At 37.5% G+C, this 21,754-nt stretch overlaps 1 protein-coding gene across 3 annotated transcripts in view; it reads left to right on the top strand.

Moving 5' to 3' along the window:
• The window catches only part of LEPR (leptin receptor), an 83,290-nt gene that overhangs the window by 1,748 nt on the left and 59,788 nt on the right, over window positions 1–21,754 (top strand). For all 3 annotated transcript variants that reach the window (XM_045584501.1, XM_036444755.2, XM_036444756.2), the window contains exon 2: window positions 21,432–21,491. In XM_045584501.1, the coding sequence (XP_045440457.1) occupies window positions 21,452–21,491 (40 nt within the window). In that variant the 5' untranslated portion in view covers window positions 21,432–21,451. The remainder of the gene's footprint in view (window positions 1–21,431; window positions 21,492–21,754) is intronic.

Genomic DNA, 21,754 nt, shown 5'->3' with positions numbered 1-21,754 from the left:
CACCAAAGTTATACAAGCAGTGTGTACTATAAAGTGTCATTGAACCTTTCATTTCTTTTTTTATTAAAACAACAGACAACTATTGGCTTAAGCAGACAAAGAATGATAGAATGGCTTTTGTTGCTAAGTGTAATTCAGAATTATTTAAGATTTAGTCATCAGCTATTAGGACAGGTTTAGAAGTGGTCTGGCTTTTTTGGTGGCTTTGATATGAAATAATGTCTTTCCACAGCATGTGTGTTGTATGCAGTGAGGGAGAATGAAATGGATTTGAAGTATTCTTTTTTTTATTGTTTAAAGTATTACAGATAATAGTATATATGTCTCCTTTCCCCCCTCCCCCCCCATCGATCTTCCCCCAGTCTCCCCTCCTCCCCAGCACTTGCCCTCCCCCTCCCCCCTTCCATGTCTTGTGTCCGTTGGTTATGCTTATTGAAGTATTCTTTTATGAACACATTTGAATTTAGTTTCAGGGCCTTTTTGCTTTTGGGCTGGAAGTGTCATAAATCAGTCATTCAGGCATTTGCCTTCTCTCATATCTCTGGTGAAGTAGATGATCATCTCCTTTGAAACAGGTGTTCTAAGAATTAACAAACTGTTGAATGAACGCCCAGTAGTAGAATGGATATACCTTGGCTTCTTGCTTTTTAAAATAGATTTTTATTGATTTCAGAGAGGGAGAGGGAGAGAGAGAAACATCAATGATGAGAGAGAATCATTGACTGGCTGCCCTCTGCACACTCCCTACTGTGGATTAAGCCCACAACCTGGGCATCTATCTGCCCTTGACTGGAATCAAACCCAGGACCCTTCAGTCCACAGGCCCAAACCAGCTAGGGCTCTTCTTGCTTTTTGCAAAACAACTGGGAACAATGGGTGGATCTGACTGCTCATAGTCCACAGCCAACTCATTCATGGCTTTGAAGCATCATTGTCATTGGCAGAAGCTCCATTCCTCTTTTGTAATGTGGGGGTTTTACTCTCACGAATTTACCAAGAAAAAACATTCATGTCTTCAAACTTAGATCACTATTATATAACCAAATGGTTTGTGTTTGTGAAGTGCAATATCTCAGGAGGTCTTGGAAATAAAACTAAAATATCCATTAAAAAATGAATGTCTTGGCGGTAATTGTAGTGCTTCTTTTCCTTTTTTCTTTTTTCTTTTTTCTTTTTCTGAGAACACACAGAGAGTTCTATGGAGTTAAAAATGAAGAAAATGGCTATAAGTCTGATTTAATTCTTAAGATTTTTATGTGGTTTTCAAATTCTGCTTTTAATTAAACCGGAATGGTACAAATGTTCACCTACTGGCCAAAACTATGTATATAATATTTTAGAGCAATGGTACTCAACCTTTCTAAGGCTGCGACCCTTTAATACAATTCCTCATTTTGTGGTGATCCCCAACCATAAAGTTATTTTCGTTGCTACTTCATAACTGTAATTTTGCTACTGTTATGAATCATAATGTAAATATCTGTGTTTTCTGATGGCCTTAGGTGACCCTGCTAGCGGTTCTCAACCTGTGTGTGTGGGATTTTTGTCCCTCAGCCCAGCCTGCACCCTCTCCAATCTGGTACCCCTCAAGGGATGTCTGACTGCCTGTTTAAACCCGATCCAAGTATTTATTGTGAGTCAGACATCCCTCTCACAATCCAGGACTGCTGGCTTCCAACTGCTCACCTGCCTGCCTTCCTGATTGCCCTTAACTGCTTCTGCCTGCCAGCCTGATCACCCCCTACCCACTCCCCTGCCAGCCTGATTGATGCCTAACTGCTCCCCTGCCAGCCTGATTGCCCCTAACTGCCCTACCCTGGAGCCAAAGCAAAGGCAGCCAGCCACAGTGGCAGTGGGGGCTGAGCTTCTTGTATGAATTTCGTGCATCGGGCCTCTAATATGCATATAAGTTCTTTGGCTAATTTCTTCCTGTCCCTCCTCCCTGCCCTTTTCCTCTGAAATATGTCAGTCTGTTGCATGTTTCATTGTCTCTGGATCTGTTTTGTTCATCAGTTTATTTTGTTAGATTCCACATATGAGTGAGATTATGTGATATTTATGTATATTTGTATAGCTCAGAGTTTATAAAATGACTTATTTTAGCCTCCTTAATATTTAAAAGTAATTTGATCCAACATTAAAACTTTTTGAGATTATATACTCAACTATATATTCCTGGTTCCTTTAAAAAAAAAATTAGAACTATCTACAGCAGTGAGATTGAGCTGAGCACAAACTATCCTCTTTTACTCTTTTTAAAAAAAGAATTAAATCTTTATTTTTTAAAGTATTACATATATCGTCTTTTTCCCCCATTGACCCCTTCTAGCGTGCCTCACTGCCTGCCCCAGGCCTTCACCAACCTATTGTCTGTGTCCATAGGTTATGTACATATGCATACAAGTTCTTTGGTTGCTATCCTCCCACCCACTCACCCTCCACCACCTTCCCTCTGAGATTCCATACTATATATATAGTGATTTTTGAGCGTTTTTTCATATGTTTCATTGCCTTCTGTATGTCTTCTTTTGAAAAGTGTCCATTTAGGTCCTTTGCCTATTTTTTGATTGAATTGTTTTAATTAAGTTTTATGAACTTCCTATAAATTTTGGAGATTAAACCCTTATCAGAGATAACACTGGAAAATATGTTCTCCCATGCAGTGGGCTTTCTTATTGCTTTGTTGATGGTTTCTTTCACTATGAAGAAGCTTTTTATTTTGATGTAGTCCCATTTGTTAATTTCCCCCCTTAGTTTCCATAGCCCTAGGAGCTGTATCAGTAAAGATGTTGTTATAACATATGTCTGATATTTTGCTGCCTATGACTTCTTCTAGGCTTTTTATGTTTTTCCATCTTACATTTAAATCTTCTATCCATTTTGAGTTTATGTTTGTGTATGATGTAAGTTGGTGGTCTAGTTTCATTTTTTTTTGCATGTATCTATCCAATTTTCCCAACACCATTTATTGAAAAGACTGTCTTGACTCCATTGTATACTCTTGCCTCCTTTGTCAAATATTAATTAATCATAATGGCTTGGGTTGATCTCTGCATTCTCTGTTCTGTTCCTTTGGTCTATATGTCTGTTCTTATGTGAGTACCAGGCAGTTTTGAGAACAGTGGCTTTGTAGTATAGCTTGATACCTGGTATTGTGAGAAAGAAGAACTTTGAGAAAGAAGATTACTGTAGCTATTCAGTCTTTTTTTATTCCAGGTGAATTTTTGGAGTTTGTTCTAGGTCTTGTAGTATGCCGTTTGCATTTTAATGGGGATTGCATTGAATCTAAGATTGCTTTGGGTAATATGGACATTTTAATGATGTTGATTCTTCCAATCTATGAACACAGTATATTCTTCCATTTTTTTTATGACTTCCTCTCTTTTTTCAGCATCCTGTAATTTTCTGAGTACAGGTACTTTACCTCCTTGGTTAAATTTATTCCTAGGTATCTTAATTTTTTTTTTTTGCAATGGTAAATGGGATTTTTGTTTGTTTGTTTCTCTTTCTGTGAGTTCATTATTGGTGTATAATAAAGCCATAGATTTCTGGGTTAATTTTGTATCCTGCTACATTGCCAAATTCATTCATTAGTTCTAGGTAGTTTTTTGATCGAGTCTTTAGGGTATCCTATGTACAATATCAAGTCATCTGCAAATAATGCCGACTTTACTTCTTTTCTAATTTGGATGCCTTTTTAAAAATTTCTTCTTCTTGTCTGATCACTATTGTTGTGCCCTGTAGATTCTGGAACCCACGGACCACCAGGGAGCCGAGTTCAATGCAAAGGCAGAATGTCTTTATTCTAGCTCGAGCTAGGGTCAGAGCTGGGGCACCAGCGCAGTGGCACTCACCCATTCCTCACTCGGACCCCGCTTTAAGTTTCTTTCTAAGTTTTATACTCTAACCCAGCTATTTAAGTAAGCACCCTTCCTCCTTCTCCCCCCCCAAACCCTTCAGTTCCCTTGCATAAGTCCTCTTTTGCAGTCGCGGTATCTCTGGAGTGGTCGGTTCCCGTAGTGCATTCCACAGCGGTCAGGCTGGTCTGTCCCCGTAGGTCATTCCACAGCGGTCAGGCTGGTCTGTCCCTGTAGGTCATTCCACAGCGGTCAGGCTGGTCTGTCCCTGTAGGTCATTCCACAGCGGTCAGGCTGGTCTGTCCCCGTAGGTCATTCCACAGTGGTCAGGCTGGTCTGTCCCCGTAGGTCATTCCACAGCGGTCAGGCTGGTCTGTCCCCGTAGGTCATTCCACAGCGGTCAGGCTGGTCTGTCCCCGTAGGTCATTCCACAGCGGTCAGGCTGGTGATTAGTACCGAAGGAACGAAACCTACCTCAGGGCCTAGCCTTGTTTTAATGCCTAACATAAAATGTTGTATTCTGGTTTTACTCAACCTTACAACTATGGCTAGCACTGCCATTATTATGTCGAATATTGGAGAATGTGGGCATCCATGCCATGTTCCTGTTCTTAAGGGAAATGGTTTTTGTTTTTGCCCATTGAGTATGTTATTGGTCAAATTATCTTTTGATTTCTTCCTTTATCTCATCGTTAATCCGTGTGTTATTTTATAACATGTCATTTTATCTCCATGTGTTTTTCATTGTTTTTCTTGTGATTGATTTTTAATTTTATACCATTATGGTCAGAGAAGGTGCTTGATATGATTTTAATCCTTTTACACTTATTGAGACTTACTTTGTGTCCTAACATGTGGTCTAGAAAATGTTCCATGTGTACTTGAAAATAATGTATATTCTGCTACTTTGGGGTGTCAAAGGCTATAAATTAAATCCATTTAATCTAGTATATCATTTAAGGCCACAGTTTCATTGTTGATTTTCTGTCTGGAAGATTCATCCACTGATGTCAATAGGGTGTTAAAGTTCTTTACTGTAAATGTATTAGAATCGTTTCTCACTTTATGTCTATCAAGATTTGCTTTATATAGTTAGGTGCTCCTATGTTGGGTGCATAAATGTCTATAAGGGTCATAGCCTCTTGTTGGATTGCTCACTTTATCATTATATGGTGTCCTTCATTGTCTTTTACCATAGCTGCTGTTTTAAAGTCTATTTTGTAAGATATAAGTATTGCTACTCCAGCTTTTATTTCATTTCCATGTGCATGAAATATCTTTTCCCATCTCTTTACTTTTAGTTTGTGTATATCCTTTGTTTTGAGGTGGTTTTCTTATAGACAGCATATATTTGGTTTTTGCTTTCTTACCCATTCAGCTACCCTATGTCATTTGATTGGAGCATTTAAACCATTTACATTTAATGGTGATTATTGATAGGTCCTTCTTTATTGCCATTTTAGTTTTTTACTAGTGGCTTTCGTCCCAGAGCCACTCTCCTCAGACTGTCCTGGATCCTGTCCAGAGGTCCGCGGGGTGGAGCCACCAAGAGTCATGAGGTTGGGGCTCCTGGGAGCTCAGAGAGCAGGGCTAGTGGTTTACCGTGAGGTTCACGGGAAAGCCACAAAACTCAGTCACTAACATCCCTTGAGTCTGCTCAGACCTCTATACCTCATCCCAGGCCTCTCACTCCTCAGCAGGGCAGAAGCTCTGCAAGATGGGTCAACAGAGAATCTATAAAGTGCGGCTATTGCTTTCCCCCAGGCTGATGCTCTTTGGAAGGGCAAGCTCAACCCAAGAAAGACGGCATCAGTGGTGTTGTAGAACGACTCAACACAGATATCCTGGCAGTTGTTTCCTCTGCTCTCTCCTCAGAACCACAAACCCCAGTTTTTCCTCACACAACTGTAGCCTGCTCTGCCCTCATTCTGTCAGAGTCCAGGGCAAGTAGCTGCAAAAGAGATTTTATATGTTGACCCTTTAATGGGGTTCCTATTTTTCTAGCAGACTATCATCTCTGGTGGAGAGAAACCCTGCTGTTTTTCACAGCCAGATGTCAGGTGGGTTTCTCTTCTTGACTCTGATGCTCTGGGCTGTGGAGCCCAGTTTGGGCATGAGACCCCACTCTCCTCAGATGGTGCCTCTAGAATCTCAGCTGCTGCCTGCAGGAGCAGAGCCAGTCCTTTTTGTGTCTCTATACTTCCTACTAGTCTCAATGTGATCTCTTTTGTAAATCCTTATTTATAAGGTTTCCTTTCAGCTGATCTTCAGTTGGCTACTGTGGTTGATTGCTCTATATTTTAGTTACACTTCCAGGTTGGTTCTGGGAAGAGATGAGTGTAATTTCTACCTATTTTGCTGCCATCTTGAATTTAGTTTTATATTTTATTAATTGAAACTTTTATTTTTACTGTCTCCATTTTATTTTCTTTGACTTCTATTCTAACATCTCAAGATGAATGATAGCTCATTAATTTTTGGTTTTTCTTATTTTTTGGATTTTTTTTTATTATTTGAAATTTCCCTTTAAGGAATCCTTAATCTGTATGAAATAATTTTAAAGTGATTGAAAAAACAAACAAACAATTATCAGTTTAAGATATATTTTGATTTTAATTTTATCTATTTTGTTTTTGCTCAAAAGATTTTTTTTTTTAAATGTTCTAACACGTGGCATTTATACAGTTATATTTTTTGCTGTTTATTTCTGCCTTAGAACTCTGGTCAAATAATGTGGTCTGTTTGATTTTAGTCCTTTGGTTCTGTTTGTACCATGCTTTATATCTTTGTGTATAGTCAGTTTTTTTAAATGCAACATTGGTCCTTGAAAATAATGTGTTGTCTCTATTTTGGGGGAGCAGAGTTCAATGTGTGTCATACTTGTTAATGTTATCCCAATGTCCTTTGTTAAAATTGCTCCCATCAATAATAGATACACAATATATATCTTCATATATTGTTGTATCTATTATTTTGCTTATTCTATTCATTATTTTTTTAAATACATTTTATTGATTTTTTACAGAGAGGAAGAGAGAGGGATAGAGAGTTAGAAACATCAATGAGAGAGAAACATCGATCAACTGCCTCTTGCACACCCCCTACTGGGGATGTGCCCACAACCAATGTACATGCCTTTGACCGGAATCGAACTTGGGACCTTTCAGTTCACAGGCTGATGCTCTATTCACTGAGCCAAACCGGTTTCAGCTTATTCTATTCATTCTTTAGGAGAGTGTATTAAAATATCCCACGGATTTCTGCCTTTTTCCTATAGTACTCTATAAGTTTTCACATTATATATTCTGAAGTTACATTATAATATGTTATTTTTAGGTTATATTATAATTTATATATACTTTTAAAGTTATATATTTCTGATGATTTGAAGCTCTCATCAACTGGAGTGATTCTCTTAGTTAACTATGTTTCTGCTTCTCTAGGGTTTTATTGGGGAGATATTATTTTAAAATATATATTTACATATTTAACAACCTTTTAATATAGTTCTATGTTAGGGTTATCCTCATACTTTCTATTGGCTTCAACATGAAAACCAAATATATATATATACTCTGTAACTCTTGAATCTAACATGCCAAGCTTAAAGATGTGATGAATACCATTTTAATATTTTCCAGCAAATTTTAGTAAGTATAAGAAATATCAAAGACACAAATGCTAGATATGTAGTAAAAATTGTCAAATTTAAGTGCAGTGAAGTTGGAAGTTTAAAATATTTTTTTAGAATTGGGAACATTTAATATGTTTAAAGTAGGCTATGGAAAATTTTGGGAGATATTGATTCTTACTGAATGAAAGTCAGCCAGTCACTTATTCTTTCATAAAATTAGTAGGTTAGATTCTCCCCACTATACAATTTTATGGTACCAAATGAAGTCTCCCCACCCCCACATTGTCACAAGATGGCCTGCAGGGGAGGGCAGTTGTGGGTGATTGGGACAGCAGGGGAGGGCAGTTGGGAGTGATTGGGCTGGCAGAGGAACAGTTAGGTGTCAATCATGCCTGCAGGGTAGTGGTTAGGGGGCAATCAGGCTGGTAGACAGGTGAGTGATTAGGAGCCAGCAGTCCCGGATTGTGAGAGGGATCCTACAGGCATTGGGCCTAAACCGGCAGTTGGACATTTCCAGAGGGGTACCAGATTGGAGAGGGTGCAGGCTGAGATGAGAGACACCCCAACCCAGTGCACAAATTTTGTGCACCAGGCTTCTAATAATTTCTATAAAATTTATTGGAGTATAGTGTTTGTCTGTTTGTGCTGGGTAATAAAGGCTTGAGTCAAATAGGGATTCTCAGGAGCTTCTTTAATAAAGAGGTAATATGCTAATTAGACCAGATGGCAGAATGGCCTTCTGGAACAACCTTCTGGGATGGCCTTCCAGAATGACCTGTAGGTGGGGGCCAGTGTGTGAGGCAGCTGGGGCTGCTGTGAGGGCTGTGGAGACAGCTGAGGCTGCTGCGAGGGCTGAGCCCCTTGCAAAGATTTTGTGCATTAGGCTTCTAGTCCTATATAATAAAGAGGTAATATGCAAATTGACCCTCATATTGTTGCACAAAATGGCTGCTCTGATGTGGTCAAAGATGGCCAGCCCCATGTGGTTAAAGATGGCCACCACGAGATGGCCTGCAGAGGAGGGTAGTTGTGAGTGACCAAGTCAGCAGGGGAGGGCAGTTAGGGGTGGCCAGGATGGCAGAGGAGGGCAATTAGGGGTGACTGAGCCAACAGGTAAGGGCAGTTGGAGACAACCAGGACAGCAGGGGAGGACAGTTTGGGGTGACCAGACTGGCATCGGAGGGCAGTTGGGAGTTATTGGGTCAGCAGGGGAGGTCAGTTGGAGGAAATCAGGTCAGCAGGGGAGGGCAATTGGGGGCAATTGGGCTGGCAAAGGAGCAGTTAGGCATCAATCAGGCTGGCAGGGGAGTGGTTAGGGGGTTATTAGGCTGGCAGGTAAGCAGTTGGGAGCCAGCAGTCCTGGTTTGTGAGAGTGATGTCCAACTGCCCATAGGGATCATGCCTAAACCAGCAGTTGGACATCTCCTGAGGGGTCCCAGATTGGAGTTGGTGCGGACTGGGCTGAGGCTACCCCCCCTCCCCCCCCCGCAGTGCATGAATTTTGTGGACTGAGCCTCTAGTAGTATTATAATAGGCTTTAAAAATGTGAACTTACATTTAAGAACAGCTGTTACCAAATATCTGTTTTGTGAAGGTATAGAACAACTTAGTTTTTGTTAGTATTATATTTTCTCATTTTGCTTTAACTAGCAGCTGTTTATCTGGATATCTAAACCTATGAAGATTAAGAAACTATAAACATGAGATAATAAAATAAATAGATTTTTGTATATACCAACTAAATTTATGAACCAACTGGTCAGCATTTAGGAGATAAAAGAGAAAATAAATTAGAAACACATAGATAAGTATGCACATATAGTAAATAGATAGTATAGTGACATTCATAAACTCCCATGAGTTGCAGCTGGTTATTATATTATTAAAATGTTATTTCTTAGAGTTTTAACATATTTATTACATTAGACCTACCTAGGAGGTAGCTGGATATTTCTCTAGTGACCTGAGTATCTTGCAACAACACTGCTAGTCACAGGTTTGATTTGGGGGAGAAAGGGTTTTGCACAGAACAAACAGGATGTAAAAATATTCTTTCCATAAAAAGCAGACATTTGAACAAGTGGCTTTTGGTCTTTTGATTTCAAATTTGCAAATCAGTTCTCACAATAGTTCATATTGTGTTTTATTGATATTCTTTGTTTGATCTTGAATCTTTTAAAAAAATAATATTTACAATATGCTTTATATCCTCACCATTCTTCAAAGAGGCAGTTAAATCTTTACTCATCTTTGGGATCTATTATAATTTCCTCAAACTAGAAATAAGTCTCTCTGATTTCTTCTAATTAATACTCTCTTTGGTAGTTGTGATTTTTTAAATATAGACATTGTGGATTTTTTAAGAGAAACCATTGTTTTGTACTGTTCAGAAAGAAAAAGCTCTACCTATTTAACTATTTCAATATTTCACAATGCTTTATCTTTTAGAATTTTTTTTAACCTACTGAGAGAGCTCTTTTATAATAGAATTATTTAAATGAAGATTTTTTGTTGTTGTTGTTTAAACCCTATTACTTTCATATGAAAGAGCAAATCAAAGAAATTGGTTAAGGAATTCTTTTTTTTTTATATTCAGAATCTGATTTTTCTTTTTGATCACTTTGCAACTCAATATTGTTGATGTCAATGTTTTCCCTAATAATATCATACTCTGGATTATCAAGACTATTTGTGACATGTATTTCATAAAAGAATGCTTCACTATTGTTTCTGAGATTTTTCTTCTAGGCTGGCCCATTTTGCAAATTTTATGCTGGCTCTTTATTGATATTACCATAAGATGTCAATGTAAGGTTTCTAGACAAGACACAGGGCTCACATTCCTTCATTAAATGGTCTTTACGTAAATGGTTTGTTGACCAAAATATTGATGAGTTAAAATTGTCCAGTCTGTAATGAGGCAAGTACCCCATGCAGTCAATGACAACTAAATCACAGCCGCTAGCAGGCCATTGGTGATTGTAAGAAAACATTGATTTTAGCAGAGAGCCTGCTATCAGAGTGAAAATATTGTGTCTTACTAGAAAAATAGAAGAAATGCAACACTATACTCTCTTCCTAAGTATTTCTTGGAGTTCAACTAAAATTTCACTTCTATGAAATTTTGCTGGCCTTCAGCTATGATCTCTGAAATTTTATAACACTTTATTTAATTAAAAGGACTAAATAATAATTTTTGCATGAAAATAATCTATGCATATGGCTACAAAACCCAACTGTAATTAAAAACTGTAGTGCTGCCAAAACCAGTTTGGCTCAGTGGTAGAGCATTGGTCTGCGGACTGAAAGATCCCAGGTTCAATTCTGGTCAAGGGCATGTACATTGGTTGCGGGCACATCCTCGGTAGGGGGTGTGCAAGAGGCAGCTGATCGATGTTTCTCTCTCATTGACGTTTCTAGCTCTCTATCCCTCTCCCTTCCTTTCTGTAAGAAAAATCAATAAAATATAAAATATAAAACAAAAAACAAAAAACAAACAACAAAAAAAAAAACTGTAGTGCCGAAGCCCCCTACCCTCACTATGCAAGCCCAGGTCATGGAAACAACTAACTTGAACCATTTCTGGTTTTGGTTCTTAGATCCGTGGCTACCTTTCTAGGGCTAAAATAATATGCTTATATGGACTGTTTTTTCTATTCTTTTCATTTAATAATGTTAATCAGATATCATGGTAGAAGAGAACTTAGCTTATTAATTTCACCTTCTTTCTTTCTCCTTCCTTCACATATAATTACATTAATTTTCTAAGCTCTTTTATTGGTACATTAGTAATCCCCGCCACTATTTCTTTTATTGATACATTAGTAATCCCCGCCACTATTTTCCATTCACTATAGTTTCTCTTGACCTCCTACTTCATGAGGTTGAGATATTTAACCCTGTGCCTTCCCACTATCTTTCCTTATTACATTACCCAAAGTTGACAGCTATGGTGAGAATATTGATAATATTTTATGTCAGTATTGTAGTTAATTAAATATTTCATTTTTGTCTATCAGTTGAACCAAAACAATTGAAAAATCAATAAACTGGGGTGTGTTGCAAATCACTTTTTGCTATTTAAAATATTGATTTTTCAAATGGATTCTTTAAATCCACCATTTGCACAAATTTATGCCATTTTTTATTTTGGTCCATATTTAGATTAGGAATTTCTATAAAGTATCTTTCAATTAACTTTATATTTTCTTATTAGGAAAGGAAATCTGGGTCTTCTTCATTATATTCTTAATTTTCAATTTTTTAAGTTAATCTATTTATTTTTTAGACTGTATTTTATTCTTTGAAGCTCTCTGAACTCATATTCTTATTTGGAATAGTGGCTTCCAGTTTGAGCTATTCCTTTTCCCCCTTTGTTCCATTCTGTGTTTTGTTTTATTTTCTGCAGCTTCAGGATCATATTGTATTATGTACTGAGTTACCTCTCCAGTCCCACCTTCCTACAACCATTTCCTTTTGGGGCCATCTTTGAATATTTTGCCTATGTTTGGGGAATTCTCTGCTTTACAATGCATACTTTCCCAGGTTGCCTTACTGCCTGGATATAGACTGTGAACTAGGCTCTACCAATTATAGGCATTCATGCCAGATTTTGGGTGAGAAGTGTGGGATATGAAAGAGCAGATGGGCTCAGAGGAACTCAGATGTAGTAAACATTGAGATTTCAGTCGTAACATGGTGTCTTGGTGTGTTGGCAGGCCTGTATTTTGTAGAGCAATCTATTATACAAGGGATTTTGGGTGTGGTTTTTGGCTATGTGCTTTATTACTTGGGTTTTCTGGCCCACCCATGCTGAGGTTCTGTGAAGTATCCCAAATGCTTTAATAAATTCCTTTTCTACTTAAACTTGTCAGTTATTTTCAGCTATTTGTAAACCACTCCCCTGACTGTTATAAAGAGGGAGAGTTCACTGCTGTGAATTGTCTATAAGGAGATGAAGAAGTCAGATATTATCTATTTAGACCAAAATGTCCTCTTCTTTCAGCCCCATATCATCCTCTGACCTTTACCATTCAGAATAATTTCATAATCTTTGCTTCATCTTCCAAAAATTTGTTTAAATCTCTCTTTTATTGCTGGTCTCCTCTCATTCTCTCTGTTCTTGTGGGCCGATATGATTTATTTTACTATAATTCCAAATGCATCTTAGGAGGAAGAAAAGATCAATTTAGTTGCTCTGTTTACAATCTTGAATCTGAAGTCCCATGATATTTTATTCATATTGGTATTATTGTACTACAATAAAAAAAAATCATAAGATAATTTTTTTTTCCTTTTTGTTAATCCTTACCCAAGGACATCTCTCCCCACTCCACCCAATTGATTTTTAGAGGGAGTGGAAGGGAGGGGGAGAGATAGAGAGACAAATCAATTTTTATCTCCTACACATGCCCTGGAGCAAGCCTGCAACCAAGGTATGTGCCCTTGACCAGAATTGAACCGAGGACCCCAAGTCTGCAGGCCGATGCTCTAACCTCTGAGCCAGACTGGCTAGGGCTAATGTTATTTTTTTCAGTTGAATTATGATCTCATCAATGTTTCTATTTCTAGCACCTTATGTGGTAACTTACATTTTATCAGATATCCAGTTAATATTTAAATAAGTTGCTATATGTTCAGATTTATAAATTATTTTATAGTAAGATACTTGATCTTTTTGTTTGTTTGTTATTCCTTTTCCATGGATATTTTTTCATTTGATTTTTTTTTTTTGAGAGACTGTGGATGGAAGGAAGGAAGGAAGGGAAGTGAGAGAGAGAGAAAAAAAATATATTGATGTGAGAGCCACATATCAATTGGTTGCATGTGCCCTGACCGGGACTGGGGATTGAACCTGCAACCCAGGTCTGTGATCTTAATTGGGACTTGAACCTGAAACTCTTCAGTGTATAGCTGATGCTCTAACCCACATGTGTCAAACACAAGGCCCGCGGGCCAAATCCGTCCCGCCAGGCCTTGCAATGTGGCCCGCACCGAGCAGTCCTCACTGCACTCCGCTGCGTTTCCATCACAATGACAGTTTATGACTGTTCAGTAAACCATTTGGCCCACGATTTGGGCTGGATTTTACAATAGATTTTGGCCCTTTCTCTGATTGAGTTCGACACCCCTACTCTAACCACTTAGAAACACTGACCAAGGCTAAGATGCTTAATCTTTACTTTGAAAAAAAAATGTTTTTTTGCCCAACCAGGAGCTCATTGTTTGATACCTATGTGGTCAGGGCACTTGCCAGGTTGCAAGCTTAATCTCCAGTGATGGCCATGCAGGAGGCAGCTGATCACTGATTCTCTCTTATCACTGATGTTTCTCTCTCTCTCTCCATCTCTCTTTTTCTCTAAAATTAATAAAAACAAATATATATGTAAAATATTTTTTAAATGTTTTTATTGATTTTAGAGAGAGAGGAAGGAAAAGGGAAAGAGAGAAACATTAGTGACAGATGGAGCCTCCTGCATGTCTTATGCCAGGAATGGAGCCCACAACTTGGGCATGTGTTCCAACCAGGAATTAAGTCAGCGACCCCTGGTGCACAGGACAATGCTAAAAAAAACTGAGCCACTCCGGCCAGAGAAAGATGCCTATTCTGACTCAACTTTGTTGACTTTAAGTTTATGAATCGTAGCTGATCCCACTGCATTTTTGTTTTCTTTCTTAGTTTATTTTGTTCATTAGATTCCACTATATCTCTGAATTTTCAGGGAGTTAATTTGTGAGAAGATCACACAATTAGAATTATGTCAGGAATTAAAGTATTTGAAAATATGTTTTCAAAGTGACATGCATATGTCAGGATGATGGAAAAATAGATATTTTTTAAATTTAGAAAATAATTTAAGTCTTTAAAGCTACTTGATGGGAATAACACAACCAATTTCTATCCTAAGTGAGGAAATGAAAGTAAACATACTTAAAATGACAAGTTAGTACAAATCTACTAGACAGTATTTATATTGTTAAATTTTTGACACTTGTTTAAATGAACAATAGATGAGTTCTGATCCTGTGAAAAATAAAAGCAAAAATTAGTGGCAGATGGAGCCCATTGAGTTTATTCATTAAAGCAGAAGAATTGTCAGAATTGCTTTTCTTACTCATAAACTTTTTTACAAACCTAGAAACTCTGGGATCATTAGAGCAAATTGTGAACAATATCTTTCCTGCCCAATCACCCATTCAAACACTGATTGAGACTGTTCTGTTTTATGTTTAAGTAGAATTTGATACATAAAAACAACACAAAGAGAGTACCCTGTGATAGAAATTAAATAGTCTGATTTTTTAATGAAAACCCATTATATCATAACTACAGGCCGAATGCACAAAATCTTTGCAAGGGTAGACCTTTGCAGCCCTACTGTGAGGGACCTCTATGTCCCCACTTGTCTCACGGCCCCACCTGCCTCTTGGCCCCTGTTCCCTGCCCACACCAATATCTTCTGCCACCTGCCCCTCCCCCCCATTTTCTGGTTCTGGGGACCCCCCCAGTTGATCACCCTGCAGAGCGTGGCTTGGGACTCCCTCTTTGTGGTGATCATGGAGCCCCTCTCCAATCAATTGCCCCCCACCTTCAGCCAGTGACCTGGGCCTCCCTCTTTGAGGCAATTGTGGAGTCCCTGATTGATTGCCCCACTGGCTGGTGGCCTGGGCCTCCCTCTGTGGGGAGATCATGGGGCTATTACGGTCCCCCAATCCATCGCATCGCACCCACCTTGGCTGGCCTGGTGCCAGTGTGTGTCATCTGAAAGGTTGTCCTGCTATTCATTCTGCTATTTGGTTGTTCAGTCAATTTGCATATTATGTTTTTATAGTTATAGATTCAGTAGAATATGAATCTTGATTTTCCTTTTGTTTAAAGTTTATAGTAATCACTAGAGTTAGTGATATGCTAAATGTGCTTACTGTATTTGGTATGCTATGCAAATTGAATTGAATTATTGCCTCTACATCCAGGTATCATGAAAGCATCAGACTATGGTTGAATCTTTATATGTTTCAGAAAGATTTCTTCAAATATGTCAAACAAGACACATTATTCCTTTAACTGTCAACATAGAATGACTACATCCCAGGGGAATTGTAGACAGTATTATCTCAAATTCCTCATAGCTTGGTGTCCATTGGTGGCTCAATTTAGGGAGCTATAATTGTGGGGTATTGCCTTAGGTATAAACACTCCATCTATTTATCTATATCAAGCATTAAAAAGAAGATAAAATACATCAGAAGGAACCAGTCAGAAAGAAAGAATACAACTTCTGAAATGAAGAATACATTAGAAGAAAATAACAGCAGGTTGGGTGAAGCAGAGGATTGAATCAGTGATTTAGTGACAAGATAACAGAAAACAGCTAAGCAGAGCAATAAAAAGAAAAAAAATAATTCTTTAAAAATGAGGAAAGTCTAAGGGACCTCTTGGACAATATCATGCATAACAAAATCTATATCACAGGAATACCAGAACCTGTTTGAAGAAATAATGGCTGAAATATTCCCTAGTCTGGTGAAGTAAAATGACATACCTGCCCAGGAAGAACAGAGTTTTAATCAAGATGAATCTGAAGAGGCCCATACCAAGACACATCATAATTAAATTGGAAAGGTTAAAGATAAAGAGAAAATCTTAACAGCAGCAAGCAAAAGACAGTTACCTACAAGGGAGCTCTCACAAGGCTGTCAACTGATTTCTTAACAGATGCACTTCAGGCTAGAAGAGATTGAGAGATTGGCATGAAATATTCAAAGTGATAAATAACAAGTACCTACATGCAAAATGACTCTACCTCAGAAGACTATTATTTAAAATTGAGGGTGAAATAAAGAGCTTTCCAGATAAGAAAAAGCTATTGAAGTTTGTTACCACCAAACCAATAGTACAAGAAATGGTAATGGGTCTTCTTTAAGAATTTAAAAAGAAGAAGAAGAAGAAGGAGGAGGAGGAGGAGGAGGAGGAGGAGGAGGAGGAGGAGGAGGAGGAGGAGGAAGAGAGAGAGAAAAGAAGAAGAAGAGGAGGAGAGATGAGAGGAGGAGGAGGAGGAGGAGAGGAGAAGAAGAAAGAAGACAAAAAGAAAGCAAGAACGAAAAGCTAGACGAAGAACGGAGAACGAACAAATATGGACGAGAAGACGAAATAGAAGCCTAGAAGAAGAAGAAGAAAGAAGAAGAAGAAGAAGAGGAGGAGGAGAAGAACAAAGATATAAAGAATATTATGGCCCTAACCAGTTTGGCTCAGTGGCTCAGTGGATAGAGCGTTGGCCTGGAGACTGAAAGGTCCCAGGTTCCATTCCGGTCAAGGACATTTACCTAGGTTTTGAGCACATCCCCAGTGGGAGGTGTGCAGGAGGCAGCTGATTAATGTTTCTAACTCTATCTCTCTCCCTTCCTCTCTGTAAAAAATCAATAAAATATATTTTTTAAAAAAGAATACGATGGCAATAAGTTAGTACCTATCAACACTTACTTTAAATCTAAATTAATTAAGTGTTCCAGTGAAAAGAATGGATAGCTGAATGGGTAAGAACACATGACCCAAATATATGCTATCTACAAGAGACCCACCTCAGAATGAAAGATATACACAGATCGAAACTGGTTTGGCTCAGTAAATAGAGCATCAAGCCTGTGAACTGAAGGGTCCCAGATTCAATTCTGGTCAAGGGCACACACCTTGGTTGTGGGCACATCCCTAGTAGAAGATGTGCAGGAAGCAGCTGATCAATGTTTCTCTCTCATGGATGTTTCTCTCTATCCCTCTCAATTCCAGTCTGTAAAAAAATCAATAAAATATATATTTTTTAAAAAGAAAGATACATACAGATTTACAGTAAAGGAATGGGTGAAATACACACACATATGTTTTTAATATATATATATATATATATATATATATATATATATATATATATATATATATATTGATTTCAGAGAGGAAGGGAGAGAAACATAGAAACATCAATGATGAGAGAGAATCATTGATTGGCTGCCTTCTGCATCCCTCCCATTGGGGATCAAGCCCTCAACTTGGTCATGTGCCCTGACTGGGAATTGAACTGTGACTTCTTGGTTCATAGGTCAATGCTCATGGCCAGGCTGGACAAATATATTTTATACAAAAGAAAACAAATAAAAAGCTGGAATAGCAATACTTTTATCAGACAAAATAGACTTCAAAACAAAGGCCATATCAGGAGACAAAAAAAGGACATTATATAATGCAAAAGGGATAAATTCAACAAGAGGATTTAACCCTTGTAAACTATAAGCACCTAACATAAGAGCACCTAAATATATAAAGCAAATCTTGGTGAATATAAAGATAGAGATTGACAATAATACAGTCTTAGTAGGGGATTTCAACACACCATTTTCATCAATGGTTAGATCTTCAAGACAAAATATCAATAAGGAAACAGTGGCCTCATATGACACATGAGACAGGTGAGTTTAATTGCTGTCTTCAGAACATTGTACCCCAAAGCAGTAGAACATACATTCTTTTCAAGTGTACATGGAGCATTCTCTAGGATATACCCACATGTTAGAACAAAAACCATGTCTTAATACATTCAATAAGATTAAATTATATCAAGTACCTTCTCTGATGACATTAGTATAAAACTATAAATCAATCACAAGAAAAAAACTGAAAGCACACAAACACATGGTGGCTGAATAACATTACTAAACAATAAATGGGTCAACAATGAAATCAAGAAGAAATCAAAAGTTATCTTGAGAGAAATGGAAATGAACACACAACAATCCCAAATTTATGGGACACAGCAAAAGCAGTCCTCTGAGGGAAATTCACAGCATGGTAGGCCTACTTGAAGAAACAAGGAAAATTTCAAATAAACAATCTAACCTTACACCAAAATGGAACTAGAAAAAGAACAATAAACAAACCTAAAGTAATAGGAGGAAATATTATAATAAAGATTAGAGCAGACATAAATTACATAGTCTAAAAAAATACAAAAGATTAGCAAAACAAAGAGCTAGTTCTTTGAAAGATAAAAAAGATTGACAACCTTTAACTAAACTCAAGGGGGAAAAAGAGGGAAAGGACTCAAAATCAGAAGTGAAGGAGAATAACTGACACCACAGAAAAACAAAGGATTTTAAGAAAACATTATGAAGAACTATCTCAGGGCTTACTTGGGCCAGCTGAGGCCTGGGGCTAGGGCTCAGGCTGCTCTGGGCAGGCACCTCTATGGTATTTCTAAAGTGATGATGTGTACAGGAACTTTCTTTGGAGCAAGCAGAAACACCTATAAATACAATGGTGACCTTGCTCTCTGGATTCCAGAACATCAGGTCAGAAGTTGAGATTTCCATTATTAAGAAACAATGGAGCCAAAACCGGTTTGGCTCAGTGGTAGAGCGTTGGTCTACGGACTGAAAGGTCCCAGGTTTGATTCCAGTCAAGGGCATGTACATTGGTTATGGGCACATCTCCGGTAGGGGGTGTGCAAGAGGCAGCTGGTCGATGTTTCTCTCTCATCGACGTTTCTAGCTCTCTATCCCTCTCTCCTCCTTTCTGTAAAAAAATCAATAAAATATATTTTTAAAAAAAGAAACAATGGAAAGAGCTGAAGCTAGCGTGATGCCACCAGCTTAGTTTGGAGAATCATTCCGGGAACATCTTGCCATTCATTAATTCACTCATTCATTCAGTTAAAATATATTGAGCACTTGCTATAGAGGCAGGCTTCTATGTATGAAGGATATAATGATGAAAAGGAAATAGTGAAAAAAAAACTGTTGATCTGGTGGAGTTTACATTCTAGTAAAGAGGGTTAGACAATAAACAAGAAAAATAGAAAAATCATATTCATATTACTATTAAGTAATAAGGAGAAAAAAATTCAGCAGAACAGCAGATAGGACATATTGGGATGGGGAAGGAGTTGAAGTCTTATTAGATAGGTCAGGGAAGGCTCCTCAGGGAAGGTGACTTGAGCAAAAAGGAGAGCAGTGTTTATGAGGTCAGTGAGACAACAGAGGTCCAGGACCTTGTAGTTCTGTTTGGGACTCAGACATTTCCTGTGAATGAAAAGGGGAGTAATGCAGTGCTTTGGGAAAGAGAGACATGATCTGACCTATGTGTTCACAAGACCACTCTGACTATTGCATGGAGAATATGTTGAATTGGGGAGCAAGGGCAGCAAGCAGCAGGGAGACCAATTAAGAGACTCTTCCGATCTTCCAGGGAAGAGATAATGGTAGCTTAGAATGGGTTACTGGTAATGGAGATAGTGAGAAACTGAATTTTAAATTACCATGAAAGTCTGCCATTGTTATAATGTTACCTGTTAGGCAGTGTTAAAGTTAGGCAAAATTGTATTCTGTTTTCAGTGTTAGGTTTATTTTACATTTCCCTAATCTGTTGCTCTCATTTTATTTTAAGTACTCTGAATTTTCAGTTGAGAAATTTAACCATAAGAAAGCTTAAAGCAAATTAATAGGCCATCCTTAGGAATTGAATTCCAATTAATGGCATTTTTATATTAGATTTATTTTGGTCACTTTACCATTAATTTCCCCTTTGCTTGATTATTTTCCTCCTCATGTTTAAAAATTCTATCACTTCTTTTTCTGTGTTATTTTTTTCTATATACCTTGTTATATTCTTTTCTGGTACAATTTCTGGTGCATATAAATATTTCTGTCTTAGAGTCTATTAAATGTACCACCTTTCACACTATGTCCTTTTCATACCTGTGGTTGTTTCTTTTTTATATAAGAACAAAACCTGACTGCAATATTTCAAGCCATATGAATAGTTTTTGTTTTTCATGGGACATTAAATAAAAGAATGGCTGGCTTATGTAAGGAAAAACAACTGATCTACTTTGCCATTTAATTCAGCAGATAATATCAGTTGAGTTAAAAGTGAGTCAGATTAATTGTTGAACTGAATGATTAGTCACTAGTCAGTTCATTTGAAACACTTAACCTAGTGATTTGTTTATCTATGACACATTCTGATTATGAAACTTGTCCTTGGGTTTATTTAATGAAAAAATTTTGTGTCAAAAACAGGTAGCATTAAAAAAACTAAAAAGAATTTGCACACATTTCATAGGATTTAATAATGAGGATTTCAAACTGAACCCTTTTTTAATAATCCTAAATAAATATTGTAATGTCAGTGTATAAATAATTCAAATTCTTATGAAAAACGAATTGTCTGGAAAACAAATTTACCAGATTACAAAATGTTCATACAGATCTATTTTCTTCCCAAGAGTTATTAAGTTGTAAACTAAACAAACATGTCTTTCTGTTTGCTCATCACATGTACCAATTCTCAGATATGACTCATGAGGCATGTATCTCATTTAATGTTTTAAAATGTTATTTGTAGTAAAGATGTAATTTTTGTTTTCAAATAAAATCACCCAGAATTTTGGGAAGTTCAGAGAGTGACTGGAGAGATCATCTATCTGATTTATAGATGAGGAACCTGAGGTCTAGAGTGTTGAAGTCCCAAGTCCTATCTACAGCTAATTTGTAAAATAGCCTAGATTGATAACTAAGACTTTTGACACCTAACTCAGGGCTTTTCACCTCGTATTAACTTGTGTGTGGTGAACTGAATCCCCAATTTGAGATTTTAAAAAATTGGGCCCTGGCTGGTTTGGTTCAGTGGTTAGAACATTAGCCCCACAGATGGAAGGGTTCCAGATTCAATTCTGATCAAGGGCACATACCTCAGTTTCAGGCTCCATTCCCTACCCTGGTCAGAGCAGTGAGGGGCAACCAATTGATTATGTCATATAAGAATATGTGGCATATTTTGACTATGTAAGATAGCATGTGCACAGGAATAAATCTATAATACAGTTGTCCTTTAATATGAAACACTTCCCTGATATTGATTCAGAGTATTATTGATGATTAAAACTGTTTTTCAGGTGTTCTTCTCTGAAGTAAGATGGCTTGTCAAAAATTTTGTATGGCTTTGTTACAGTGGGGTAAGTTATTTATCTTTTCCTCCCACTTAAAAATCATTTCTATTTTTTAATTACAGTTGAAATATATTATTATATTAGTTTCAGATGTATACAGACATTACCTAACTTACTAAGTAATTATCCTGATAAATCTTTCACCCATCTGACACCATACATAGTTATTAGAATATTAATGACTATACTAGGGGGCTCAGTGTATATATTTGTGCACCTTGAAAGGAACTGTGGGCTGCGAGGCTGCAGTGGGCACAGGGGCAGGTCTT

Source organism: Pipistrellus kuhlii, unplaced genomic scaffold, assembly GCF_014108245.1.
Source record: "Pipistrellus kuhlii isolate mPipKuh1 unplaced genomic scaffold, mPipKuh1.p scaffold_m20_p_2, whole genome shotgun sequence".
Taxonomy (NCBI): Eukaryota; Metazoa; Chordata; class Mammalia; order Chiroptera; family Vespertilionidae; genus Pipistrellus; species Pipistrellus kuhlii.
The sequence above is the reverse complement of the archived record's forward strand: the minus strand, read 5'-3'. Positions and strand labels throughout refer to the sequence as shown.